The 14,106-nt window shown below is 41.5% G+C and overlaps 1 protein-coding gene across 3 annotated transcripts in view; it reads left to right on the top strand.

Annotated features, from left to right (window-relative positions):
- LOC132378533 (N-acetyllactosaminide beta-1,6-N-acetylglucosaminyl-transferase-like) overlaps positions 1–14,106 on the top strand; it is a 68,997-nt gene that overhangs the window by 14,957 nt on the left and 39,934 nt on the right. For 2 of the 3 annotated variants that reach the window (XM_059945503.1, XM_059945502.1), the window contains exon 2: positions 9,922–10,017. The exons of the other annotated variant lie outside the window; for it this stretch is intronic. In XM_059945503.1, the coding sequence (XP_059801486.1) occupies positions 9,922–10,017 (96 nt within the window). The remainder of the gene's footprint in view (positions 1–9,921; positions 10,018–14,106) is intronic. 3 annotated transcript variants of the gene reach the window in all.

The following is a 14,106-nucleotide window of genomic DNA, read 5'->3' as shown; positions in this document are numbered from 1 at the left end:
AACCAGTCAATATATTCTCCATTGTACATTTATAGAAGTTCGTCGAAGTTTTTGACATCATGTTGAATCTCTACAAACTCCTAAGGAAGTAGAGGCACTGCTATGCTTTCTTCATAATTGAACTTGGGTGCTTGTTACAAGACAGGTCTTCCAAAACATTAACACCAATGAATTTAAAGTTGCTGACCCTCTCCTGCTATGGTCATTTGATGAGGATTGGATCGTGAGACTCCAGTTTACTTCTGAAATCAATAACCAGTTCCTTGGTCTTGCTGACATTGGGTAAAAGCGGGGGGCTGAGCACACAGCCTTGATGGGAGATCCTGGAGGAGATGTTGTTGCCAATCTGAATTGACTGGGGTCTGCGGGTGAGCAAATGGAGGATCCAATTGCACAAAGAAGTATTGAGGCCAAGGCCTTGGGCTTATTGATTAGTTTTGAGAGGACAGTGGTATTGAATGCTGAACTGTAGTCAATAAAGATCATCCTGATATATGCATCTTTGCTGTCCAGATGTTCCAGGGTTGAGTGAAGAGTGAATGAGATGGCATCTGCTGTGGGCGTGTTGCTGCATTAGGTAAATTGGAGTGGATCTGTCACTGCTCAGGCAGGAGTTGATGGGCATTATTCTTTGCAGCTGCTTGTGTTCTTGCACATTCGAACTGTCATATAAGAGTCTTTTATACTCGTTTGACCATCACAACATGGAGGACCATCATGAGCTCTCACAGCCCCCAGGGATCCTGCGAGTTCAGTCTCTGACGTCGATGTGCGATATCTAAGAGGACCACAGCCTTGTCATGAAGGCTTGCATGCTCCAATGACCTGCAGAGCTATGCTGGCTGGAGTTGGGGCTTTATGCTTTGGCCCTTGGTAGGGTCACCCATGCCAAATAGGTCAAAGGGTTGAGGCCAGATTAAGAGTGGTCCACCAGTCCTCTAGGACTGCGGGTTTAGCTCAGGGCTAACAACCCTGACTGTTAAAACAAAACTGTTACGGGATTAGCAATGAAGAACCCTTCTACATCCTGAGTCTCTTCTAGGATTTGCATGACTGACGGAAGTGGAAGCCGAGCTACTGACACAATGAAGGAAGCCTGAACACTGCCAGAGGAGGAGGACCTTCATTGCTGCCCTAAGTGCCAGTGGTGTAACGGGCAGTAGAGAGCGCAGACGTAAGAGCATCCTTCAGCAGGGTGAACCCACGGAAAGCATCCGGATCAGATGAGGTACTTGGCCAAGTTCTAAAGACCCATGCTGATCAACTGGATGGAGTGTTCTCTAAGTTCTTGAACCTCCAGTGTCAAATACCTACATGCTTTAAGCAGACTTCGATTGTACTGGTACATAAAACATGGTAATCTGCCTCAATGATAAAATGTTTTGAGAGGTTGAAATGAAACATATCAGTTCCTGCCTGAGAAGCAGCTTAGATCCATTCCAGTTTACCAACCGGCAGAACAGGTCCACAGCAGATGCCTGTTCATTGGCTGTTCACTCAACCCTGGAACATCTGGGCAGAAATGATGCATATATCAGAATGCTCTTTATCAACTACATTCAATACTATTTTCCCCTCAAAACTAATCAATAAACTCCAAGACCTTGGGCTGAATACCTCCTTGTGCAATTGGATCCTCAATTTCCCGCTTGCAGACCCCAGTCAATTCCAATTGGCAACAACATCTCCACAATCTCCATCAGCACAACTCCAATGCCATATTCATGTTGGGTGATGACACCAGTGTCATAGGCTGAATTAAAGGTGTTGATTCAGCATATTGGAGTGAGATTGAAAATTTTGATGGGTGGTGCCACAACAACAACCTCTTACTCAATGTTGGCAAGACCAAAGATCTAGTTTGATCTCGGGGAGGAAACTGGAAGTCCATGAGCCAGTCCTCGTTGTAGAGAGTCGGCAACTTTGCATTCCTCTGTGTTATCATTGCAGACAACCTGTCTTGAGCCTGGCACGCAAGGGCAATTATGAAGAAAACATGGCAGCACCACCTCTTCCTTAGAAATTTGCGAAGATTGGGCGTGATACGTCGACAAGCTTCTATTGAATATATTGACTGGCTGTATCACAGTCTGGTATGGAAACACCAAGGCCCTTGGATAGAAAATCCAACACAAAGTAGTGGATATGGCCCAGCTCATTACGGTTAAAGACCTCCCAACCGTTGAGCAGATCCGCATGGAGCATTGTCACAAGAAAGTAGCACCCACAACCATGAAATGCCTTTCTCTCACTGTTGTCATCAGGAAGAAGGCCCAGGAGCCTCAGGACTCACTCCACCAGGTTCCGAAACTGTTAATACCCCTCAGCCATTAGGCTCCTGAACCAGAGGGGATAACTTCACTCAGCTTCATTTGCCCCATCACTGAACTGTTCCCACAATCAATGGACTTGCTTTCAAGGACTCATTTCATGTTCTTGATATCTATTGCTTATTTATTTATTATTATTATTTTTTGTATTTGCACAGTTTGTTATCTTCTGACACTGGTCTTTGATTCTGTGACAATTATTGGATGTAGTGAGTATGCCCACAGGATTGTTCATGGTGACACTGATCTGCTTACTTACCTGCGGCCTGTTACGCTGCTGGTATTTATGGCAGCAGCCAAGGTCCTCCATCTCTGGCGGTGTTTAGGGCTTCCTTCATTGTGTCAGCAGCTTCCTCGGGTTTTACTGCTGTCGGTCATGCATTTCCAGGGTGGAGACTCTGGATAGCTGCCACACTCAGATATAGAAGGATTTTCCATTGCTGTTTCCGTAACATTTTTGTTTTTCCAGTCAAGAGTTGCTAGGCCTGAGCTGAACCCCTGCCCCTTAAGGACCAGACCAGTGGGCGACTTTGACCTCTGTTCTTTGAACTGTTTAACAATATCAGGAGCCAAAGCATAATGCCCTGACTCCAGCTAATGTAGCTCTTTGGGTCATTGAGGCACACAAGCCTCAAAACCTAACAACAAGGCTGTGGTCCTCTTAGAGGGGCGTGTATGTACTTAGTTTGAATGCTGAACTGGAATATGTTCATGGAGCAAATAGCCAGTAGTCGTTGCCTACAACAAACACTATAAAACTGGTGCTGAAGTGTACTGGTGTAACTGCGTAACAAATTGTTAAATACGTGTAAAAGAGGCAACATGAAGGGGAAGCTTTTTGCCTTTTCTAAAGCTGAGGAAGAGATGATCTTGAGGCTTTGTTCACCCAATAAATCAGAGCAGGTGCTAACACGTGCTTGGTTTTCACTCTAGGCCTGGATGTGAGAAGTGCACAGCAAGATTGTCTGTTCACTTCTTCTCAAAACTGTATCTGAGTTTCCAATGAGCACCAATATTAAGGGCATTCCTAAAGAAAACCAGTGCAAAACCAAAAGGTTTCATAGATATTATCTGTTAAGCATTTTGATGGTTTTTTGATTGGGCTACACCAGAACAAGAATGTGGTTTTAAGCTGATAGAAAGGATAGCTAGGGAACTGAGCATTTTAATGCAAATAGGCACATCTCGCCTATCTTTTATTTGTTTAGCTGTCTATTTAGCACAGGCCTAATCACAGAACAATTTACAATGACCAGTTAACCTATTAACTGGTAAGTCGTTGGACAGTGGGAGGAAACCCTGAGCACGCGCTTTTGGAGTGAACATACAAATGCTTTACTACCCTGGGCTGAAATAGCGTCATGTTGACCGCTATGCTACCATGGCCACCAATTTCTGTTTAAGTTATCTTGTGATGACTGTTCACTGGCAATCAAGACATGAAACACTGATCAGCTCAGTCAGCATTTCTGAAAGAGGGATGTAACATATTTGATGAAAGATCATTTTCTGGCCATCCTGATGCAAGCTAGAAAGCAACACATACAAAATGCTGGAGGAACTCAGCGGCCAGGCAGCATCTATGGAAAAAAATCTTTTATGTCTTGCACTTCACTGCTCCACGAAACTGCAAATTTCACGACATGTGTCTATGGTAATCAGGCAACACACACAAAATAAAAACACAATATGTTGGAGGAACCCAGCAAGCCAAGCACCATCTATGGGAAAGAGTAAATAGGTACCCTTTCAGGCTGAGGCCCTTTGTGAGCCCTGAAGAAGGATCTTGGCCCAAAATGTCAGCTGTTTATTCTTATTTATAGATTTTGCCTGGCCTGCTGAGTTCCTCCAGCATTTTGTATGTGTGTCTTGTGTATTATTTTAATTTTCAGCATCTGCTGACTTTCTCATGTCTGTGATAATTACACTTGATTTTGATTAAGAGTCTTCATTTTTGCTGTGTGTTTGATTTTCCGGCAGGTTTTCTGTGTTTTCTTCTCCCCCATGAAGATGGTCACAAAGTAATTGTTTAGTCCTTCTGCTATTTTCTTTACTCTCCATTATAAACACTCCCTGCTCTGTAAAGCCAAGTGCTTTGTCAAGGACAGTGGAGGGAATGAGACACTACACTTGGTCTGTCCCCTCTTCACAAGAGGATACTAATGAGCAGAGGAGACATGGGTAAATGTTTCCTTTGATGGGAAGGTAAAAAGCTCAAGGCCATCCTTGTGTCTGGAAAAACAGCACACCAAGACTATAAGAAGAAACATTTGAGGGAAAAGGGGAGATCTTTTACTGACATTTGTTGAAAAATTACAGGGAGAGATGTGAGTGGACTTAACACCAGAATAGTCTATGTGAGCTAAAAGGTGTCATTCCGTATTGTATGCTCTGTGCATATGTAATATTTAGGTTTTTAGCCTAGGTAGCATACCTCCAAGTTCAGGAATGGCTATTATCCTGTAACTTTGAGGCTCCTGAACTAGTGTGATGTTCTCTGAATTGATTTTATATCTACAGATTTACTTTGAAGGACTCCTTGCACCTCATGATCTGTGTATTTATTAATTGCCCAGTTTGTATTTTGCACATTAATTGTTTGTCAGTCTCTAATTATGTAAACTTTCCGTAAAATTCTACTGTCTATTCCCCCTGTAAGTGCCTGCAAGAAAATGAATCTCAAGGTATCGGAACATGGTGTATGTACTTTGATAAATAATTTACTTTGAATTTGATATGATGCCAAGTACAGAGCCTACCAACCCCGGACAGCAATATTGTATGTTAATTTATAAATTAATATGACCGTATTATCAATTTACTGCACAAAGCATTGTCTAAACAATTTTGAAGGTCAAGATTAAATTAAATGTGATGCTGAATTACTTTGCTCAGTCTTTTTAAATTTATTTAGTTTACCCTCAGTTACTAAGAGAAAAATGACAACTGTTGACTTCCTACAAACATCCTTACAGGAAATCTGTTAGTAACAAGAAAGGTTGATTGGTTAGCATTCCCTGTCCTTTCACTATACAGACTACACTGGTGTCAAGTTAACTGTATCATTCTAGCATTATATTGTTGTTTTAGAGAGAATAATTCCAGCTTGCTTTACAGACAGTAAGATTTCTGCTTTTTGAAAAACTCATAACATTTCATTCAACTGAGACTAATACAACAAAAGGAACCCTGGTCTTTGTGTGTCTGTTTTGCTTTGTCACTGATGTGGGTTGTAGAATTTGCAACCAGGAGCTTGTAATGTGATTAGCTTTATGTATTTACATCATTGATTTTGAACAAATAGGCATAATGCTGTTGATTATGCCACACGTGGAAGTCTACATATGGACAGACAGCTGGAGTTTACTTCAATGTGATTTTATTAGGAAAAAAGTTCTATACAATCGGAGATGTTTTTCTGCTCACTCATGGTTATTTGAGTTACTGTCGTTACCTTGTCGGCTTTAACCAGTCTGGCCATTTTCCTCCAACTTCACTCATTAACAAAGCATTTTTGCCTGCAGCACTGGGTGTTTTGTTTTTCCACACCATTCTCTGTAATCTCTAAAAACTGTTATGCATGAAAATCCCAGGAGATCAGCAGTATTTGAGATCTTTCTTTCCCATTCTGATGTTTAGTGTGAACTGCAGTTGAACCTCTTTGATGCATTTAGTTGCTGCTACATGATTGGCTGATTAGGTATTTGCATTAATGTATCGACTAAAACAGCCGCTGAGTTTGTAATTAAAGTATATGGGTGAGAATCAACCAGGTTTGGTGAATCCTGCTAGATAATGCCATTCATTTATGTTTTCAAGATGAGGCTTTCTGAGATGTCCCCCTTTGTCAAAGAGCAGGGTTTCCTTTCCTCTACCACTTCCCAGATATCTACCCTCACCCCATCTTCCAGCCACCTTAACAGGGACAGGGTTCCCCTTGTCCTTCTCTACCACCTCATAAGCCTCCATTCCAGCACATCATTCCCCATAACCTCTGCCATCTTCAATGGAATCAACTGTTAAAACCATCTTTTCCTCTCCCCAACTGTCTGCTTTGCACAGCAAATGCTCTTTGCAACTCCCTTCTCCACTTGTCCCTCCCCACTGATCTCCCTTCTGGCCCTTATCCTCTCAAGTAGGACAAGTGTTACCCCTGCCCCTTCACCCCCTCTTTTGTCACAATTCAGGGCCCTAAACAGTGCTTCCACGAGAGGTGACACTTAACCTGACAGTCTTTTGGGGTCATCTACTGCATCCAGTGCCCCTCTTCATTGGTGAGACCCAACCTAGATTGGGGAACCACTTCATCAAACACCTTTTCTGTGTACACTACAAAAGGTGGGTTTTCCCGCTGACCACCCATTTCATTTTGACTTCCCATTCTAACAAGTTGGCCCATGGTCGTCTCTACAGTCATGATGAGGCCCTCAGGTTGGAGGAGCAACTTCTCATATGCTATTTGGGTGGCCTCTAACCTGATGGAATGAGCATCAACTTATCTAGCCTCTGTTAATTTACCCCATCTCCCCTCACCTGTCACCACCTCCCTCTGGTGTCCCTCCTTCCTTTAGACCATGAGACATAGGAGCAGAATGAGGCCATTTGGCCCATCGAGTCTGCTCCACCATTCAATCATGGCTGATCCTCTTTTTTTTTTCTATCTCCTCCTCAACCTTAGTTCCCGACCTTCTCCCCGTAATCTTTGATGCCCATGTCCAGTCAAGAACCGATCAATCTGTGACTTAAACACACCTGATGACCTGGCCTCCACAGCTGTATGTGGCACCAAATTCCACAAATTCATCACCTTTGGCTAAAGAGATTTCTTCAGATCTGTTTTGAAAGGGTGCCCCTCTATTCTGAAACTGTGCCCTCTTGTCCAAGACTCACCCACCATTTGAAACATCCCTTCCACATCTACTCTGTCTTGGTCTTCAAACATTCAAAGGTTTTGTTGAGATCCTCCCTCATCCTTATGAATTCCAGCATTTACAGACCAGAGCCATCAAATGTTCCTCGTATGATAACCCTTTCATTCCTGGAATCATCCTTGTGAACTTCCTCTGAACCCTCTCCAATGCCAGCACATCTTTCTAAGATGAGGGGCCCAAAACTGTTCACAATACTCAAGGTGAAGCCTCACCAGTGCCTCATAAAGCCTCAGCATCACATCCTTGCTCTTGTATTCTAGACCTCTTGAAATGAATACTAACATGGCATTTGCCTTCCTCACCACTGACTCAACCTGCACGTTAACCTTCAGGGTGTTCTGCACAAGGGCTCCCAAGTCCATTTGCATTCCAGAGTTTTGGATTTTCTTCCCATTTAGAAAATGGTCCTCACATTTATTTCTACTACCAAAGTGCATGACTATGCATTTAACAACATTGTATCTCATTTGCCATCCTTGCCTGTTCTCCTAATCTGTCCTTCCGCATCCTACCTGTTTCCTCAACACTACCTGCCCCTCCACCAATCTTCGTATCATTTGCCAACTTGGCAACAAAGCCATCAATTCCATCACCTAAATCATTGATATACAGCATGAAAAGAAGTAGTCCCAACACAGACCCCTGCGCAACACCGCTAGTCACTGGCAGCCAACTAGAAAAGGATCCTTTTATTCCCACTTGCTGCCTCCTACCAATCAGCCAGTGCTCTAACCATGTTAGTAACTTTCCTGTAATACCATGGGCTCTTAACTGGTCAGCAGCCTCGTGTGTGGCACCTTGTCACTCCCATAGCCCACTGTCAGATTCCTCCTACAGCTCTTTAACTCTTCCACCTATCACCTTCCAGTATCTCCCTTCAGCACCCTCCCAAAACACTCACCAGTCTTCACCTATCATATGCCAGTTTGTACTCTTTACCCTCCCCGACACCTCCTTATTCTGTCTTCTCCCCTTCCTTTCCAGTTCTGATGAAGGCTCTCAACCTGAAACGTCAACTGTTTATGCCTGTCTGTAGAGGACACCTGACGTGCTGTGTTCCTGCTCTAGGCTTATTGTATAATGGGTGCTGGATGAGTGTGAATTTTTGTGAAACTAAGGGTTTACTTTTGGGCTTTACCACTCTATGACTAAGAGGCCACGATATCCTTGGGTGCAAGGTGCACAGGCAAGAAGGATGGTAATAAAACAAATCAGATTAGGTAGTTTTGTTGCCCCATTCATTGCGCAACATGACATTGGAAGGAACAAGTGATGGATATATTTCTGCAATGTAAAATTTTCTTTTCTTCGGTGTAGCACAATATTTGTGCACATTTACTTTTAAAATACAGAAGGAGGCCATTGTATCCATGCTGTCTCCTGGCAGAGCAGTCCCACAGTCCAGTCCAGTCCCTGCTATATTCCTGTAAACTGCTGGCCTTCACATGTCTATCAACTCCCTTTTGATTTTTCTTGCAACTTAACCTAGCAGTGTCCCCTTGACAACAAAGTTAAGTATTAGGATTTCTGCAGAGTACCATGTAGAGATCCTGATCATTAACAGTGCTGCAACTTCACGGATCCAGGGACCCAGGTCCAACCCTGATCTCGGGTGCTGTTTGTGTAAAGTCTGCACGTTGTCCCTGTGACCGTGTGGGTTTCTTCCAGATGCTTTGGTTTTCTCCCACATTCCAAGGAGATGTTGGTTGGTTAACAGGCCATTGCTTTATTACTTTACAATAAATTACTTTATTGTAATTAATGGAGCAAAAGAGAGTTGTTGGGCCTGTAAGAGAGAGAGGTTGCAGGGTGTACAGAAATAGACGGATGCTGGATAGAACTGCAGAATAGTTGGTCTCCTGTCACATAATAAATAAGCTGATAATTCTAACAATTGTTAGTAAGAGAGATATGTTAATAATTGTTAGTAATGTTATCAAGAAAATTGCCCTTGATAACATTATAATTTAATCATATACAGAGATTATCTATAAAAACATTGATATTTGGTCTTTATGATTTGTCAAAGGAAACCATGTATGTAGAAGTCAAAGGTTTTTGACTTGAGTAATCATGGAATTAATGCAAAAATAGCAAACCTCTTGTGTGTCAAGGACTTCCAGACAGTTCTTAAGTTATGGATGGGTGTCCTTTTACATTACTGATTTGTTTTCAAGCATAGACAAATAAGATGCGAAGGTGCAAAGTAAATTGTTTATTTCTGTTGTCAGCATTCACATTAAATTATTCTCAGTATTGTTGACTTGGTGTATGGAGTCAGGCTAATACACATTGCCAATGTACTTTAGAGTCACAAGAGACTGCAGATGCTGGAATATGGAGCAGAAAAAAACAAACCTCTGTAGGAACTTTGCAGATCGAAGGCATCTCCAGGGGGAACTGAACAGTCAAAAGTTTATAATGGCTACCTTCCCACTAATCTTTCATTCCAGATGCAGGGTTTTGACATGAGCCTTCAGATGATCATTTCCTTCCAACGGTTTTGTGTGACCCACTGATTTCCTCTCGCAATTTATTTTGTGGTTGTAGTATATTTTGAACAGGCCGGGTGGTAATTTTAAGAATATTCCAAGTGTCTTCCAGGGTTAGGAGGAAGTATTTCATTGAAGTTCACTAAACAACACTCGTTCTCTTAACAGATGCACCAGGTGCAGATCCCAGTGCCGAGTGGGAGGGCAGCATACGATCGATTAAATGGCTGGACCAGGCTGAAGTAGCTCACAAGGGTTGTAAAGGTAAATTTCTAAACTCTAGAATAACAACTCTTTCATTTGGATTTCCAAGCAAAGCATCAAGTGGAGATTAAAATTATTTTCACGTGGAAACTAAAATGAATAGTGGCCAAAGGAACTAGGGTAAAGGATGAACTGAAGGAAATTTATATTAGGCAAGAAACGGTGTTGGATAGACTGTTGAGTCTGAAGGCTGATAAGTCCCCGGGACCTGATGGTCTGCATCCCAGGCTACTTAAAGAGGTGGCTCTAGAAATCGTGAACACACTGTAATCATTTTTCAATGCTCTATAGATTCAGGAACAGTTCCTGCTGATTGGAGGGTAGCTAATATTGTCCCACTTTTCAAGAAAGGAGGGAGAGAGAAAACAGGGAATTATAGACTGGTTAGCCTGACGTCAGTGGTGGGAAAGATGCTGGGGTCAATTATAAAAGAGGAAATTACGACACATTTGGATAGCAGTAGAAGGATCAGTCCGAGTCAGCATGGTTTATGAAGGGAAAATCATGCCTGACTAATCTTCTGGAGTTTTTTGAGGATGTAACTATGAAAATGGACAAGGGAGAGCCAGTGGATGTAGTGTACCTGGACTTCCAGAAAGCTTTTGATAAAGTCCCACATAGGAGATTAGTGGGCAAAATTAGGGCACATGGTATTGGGGACAGAGTACTGACGTGGATTGAAAATTGGCTGGCTGACAGGAAACAGTAGTAATTAACAGGTCCCTTTCGGAATGGCAGGCTGTGACCAGTGGGGTACTGCAAGGTTCGGTGCTGGGACCGCAGCTGTTTACAATATACATTAATGATTTAGATGAAGGGATTAAAAGTAACATTAGCAAATTTGCTGATGACACAAAGCTGGGTGGCAGTGTGAAATGTCAGGAGGATGTTATGAGAATGCAGGGTGACTCGGACAGGTTGGGTGAGTGGGCAAATGTATGGCAGATGCAGTTTAATGTGGATAAATGTGAGGTTATCCACCTTGGTGGCAAGACCAGGAAGGCAGATTACTATCTATATGGAGTCAAGTTAGGAAAAGGGGAAGTACAGCGAGATCTAGGTGTTCTTGTACATCAGTCAATGAAAGCAAGCATGCAGGTACAGCAGGCAGTGAAGAAAGCTAATGGCATGCTGGCTTTTATAACCAGAGGAATTGAGTATAGGAGTAAAGAAGTCCTTCTGCAGCTGTACAGGGCCCTGGTGAGACCCCACCTGGAGTATTGTGTGCATTTTTGGTCTCCAAATTTGAGGAAGGACATTCTTGCTATTGAGGGAGTGCAGCGTAGGTTCACAAGGTTAATTCCCGGAATGGCGGGACTGTCATATATTGAAAGATTGGAGTGACTGGGCTTGTATACACTGGAATTTAGAAGGATAAGAGGGGATCTGATTGAAACATATATTATTAAGGAATTGGACATACTGGATGCAGGAAGCATGTTCCTGCTGATGGGTGAGTCCAGAACTGGAGGCCACAGTTTAAGAATAAGGGGCAGGCCATTTAGAACAGAGATGCGGAAAAACTTTTTCACCCAGAGAGTGGTGGATATGTGGAATGCTCTGCCCCAGAAGGCAGTGGAGGCCAAGTCTCTGGATGCATTTAAGAGAGAGTTAGATAGAGCTCATAGATAGCAGGGTCAAGGGATATGGGGAGAGGGCAGGAACGGGGTACTGATTGTGTATGATCAGCCATGATCACAGTGAATGGCGGTGCTGGCTAGAAGGGCCGAATGGCCTACTCCTGCACCTACTGTCTATTGTCTATTGAATGTCTTTAGTAATATAGACAATAAGGCATAGGAGCAGATTGGGCCACTCGGCCCATCAAATCTGCTCCATTATTACATCACGGCTGATTTATTATCCCGCTGAATCACATTCTACTGCCTTCTCTTCATAACCTTTGATGCCCTGACTAACCAAGAACCTATCAAACTTTGCTTTAAATATACTCGATGACTTGGCCTCCACAGAAGTCTGTGGCATTGAATTTCACAGATTGACTGCCCTCTGGCTAAAGAAATTCCTTTTCATCTCTGTTCTGTGCCTTCTGGTCCTAGACTCAGCCACTATAGGAAACATCCTCTCCACATCCATTCTCTCAAGGCCTTTCACTATTTAATAGCTTTCAATAAAAATCCCCTACCCCATTCTTCTGAACTCCAGCGAGTACAGGCCCAGAGCCATCAAACTCTCCTTTTATTGGTAATCCTTTTTCTTTACAAATCTTTTTATTATTATTATTCAAAAATAGTACAAGTACATCGAAGCAACAACACTTACAATGTCTCAAAAAAGAAGAAATTATCATAAGGATTGAAAAATTTTTGTGAATTTTAAAAAACCCTACTAAGCAAGAAAAGTGAGAAAAAAAAAGAAACCCATTGGGGGTACAACCCCAGAGCCATGCGTCATACAGAAAGCTTCTAAAAGTAAACATCAAACAGCCAACAAGAAAAAAAATATATCAAAAAAAATCTACACTTGGATCATGGAGGAAATCTATCAGTTAACTGAAATGATAATAACGAGCAAATGAGCCCCATCTCTTCTCAAAATCAAATGAAGTTCAAAGGTTCGACTTCTAATTTTCTCCAAACTAAGACACAGCATCACTTGAGAGAACCATTGTGACAAAGTAGGAGCTGATATATCCTTCCATTTCAACAAGATGGCCCTCCTAACTATCAGTGTAACAAACATGTTTGTCAGAGACAGAAATACCATGGATATTTTGAGGAATTATTTCAAAAAGCACAGTCAATTTATTAGGCTGTAAATTGATTATGAGTACTTTAGAAATAGTTGAAAAGACTGACTTCCAAAACTGTTTTAATATAGAACATGACCAGAACATATGTGTCAGTGTAGCTATCTCAGTTTTACATCTGTCACAAAACTTGTCAACATTGGGAAATATTTTAGAAAGTCTCTCCTTCATCAAATGGTAACGATGTACAATTTTAAATTGAATCAGTGAATGACTAGCACAGATCGAAGAAGAGTTAACCAGCTTCAGAATCCGGGTCCAATCCTCCCATATAAAAGTCAAATTGAGTACCTTCTCCCAATCCTGTTTAATCTTAAGTAAAGGATGCTTATCCCATTGTAATAATAAATTATAAATTCTTCCAATAGAACCTTTTATCGAAGGGTTCATATTCATAATAGTATCTAACAAGTCAGCCTCCAATATGTAAGGAAAATGACAATTTTTTATATTTATTTCAGAATATTCCTTTTTTTTTTGACTGAGAAGTTTTTTGATCGGATTGATTTTATTATTATTTTATTTGGAATAATAAAAGGCCAAGAATTGGTAAATGTCATTTACAAATGTTGAAAAAGGATGGAGGTCTCACTTTGCCTAAACTAAGAATGTATTATTGGGCTGTTAATTTGCGGTATATGTCCTTTTGGTTATATTGAGGTGATAGGAATGATCGGCCAATTTGGGTAGACCTGGAACTGAGAGCTGTGAAACAGTTTTATTTAACTTCATTATTAGGAGTTGCTCTACCTATACAATTAGCTAAAGTTGCTAATTTAAACCTATATATCCTGTGGTTAAGTACTCTTTACAAATTTGGCTCCAGTTCTGCAATTTTTTTTATCTTAAAAAATTTAAACTTTGTAGTATAATTTATCGTAATTACTATTTTTAAACCTTCTTGGAGTGATCCAGTTTTTTACTTTGGAAAAATAAAGGTAAATTCTTTTTTGGATTTATTTAAAGAAGGCAGATTGATGTCTTTTGAACAATCAGTCAATAAATATTCTCTCTCATATTCACACTTTTTATAATATCTTCAAGTTAGACATTTTTTACAAAAATATGAATTGTTAATCCTATCATTCCCTTAGTAACTCTTGTGAATCTCCCCTGGACCCTCTCCAATGCCAACACATCTTAGGTGAGAGGCCTCCAAAACTGCTCCAAGTGCAGTCTGACCAATGACATAAAGCTTCAGAATATCATCCTTGCTTTCATATTCTAGTCCTCTCAAACTGAGCACTAACATTGCATTTGTCTTTCCAACTCAATCTGCAATTTAACCTTTAGGGAATCCTTCACAAAGATCCCCAAGT

The sequence above is a fragment of the Hypanus sabinus genome, chromosome 20 (assembly GCF_030144855.1).
Source record: "Hypanus sabinus isolate sHypSab1 chromosome 20, sHypSab1.hap1, whole genome shotgun sequence".
NCBI classification, from domain to species: domain Eukaryota; kingdom Metazoa; phylum Chordata; class Chondrichthyes; order Myliobatiformes; family Dasyatidae; genus Hypanus; species Hypanus sabinus.
Note: the sequence above shows the minus strand (reverse complement) of the source record. Positions and strands in the feature narration are given on the sequence as shown.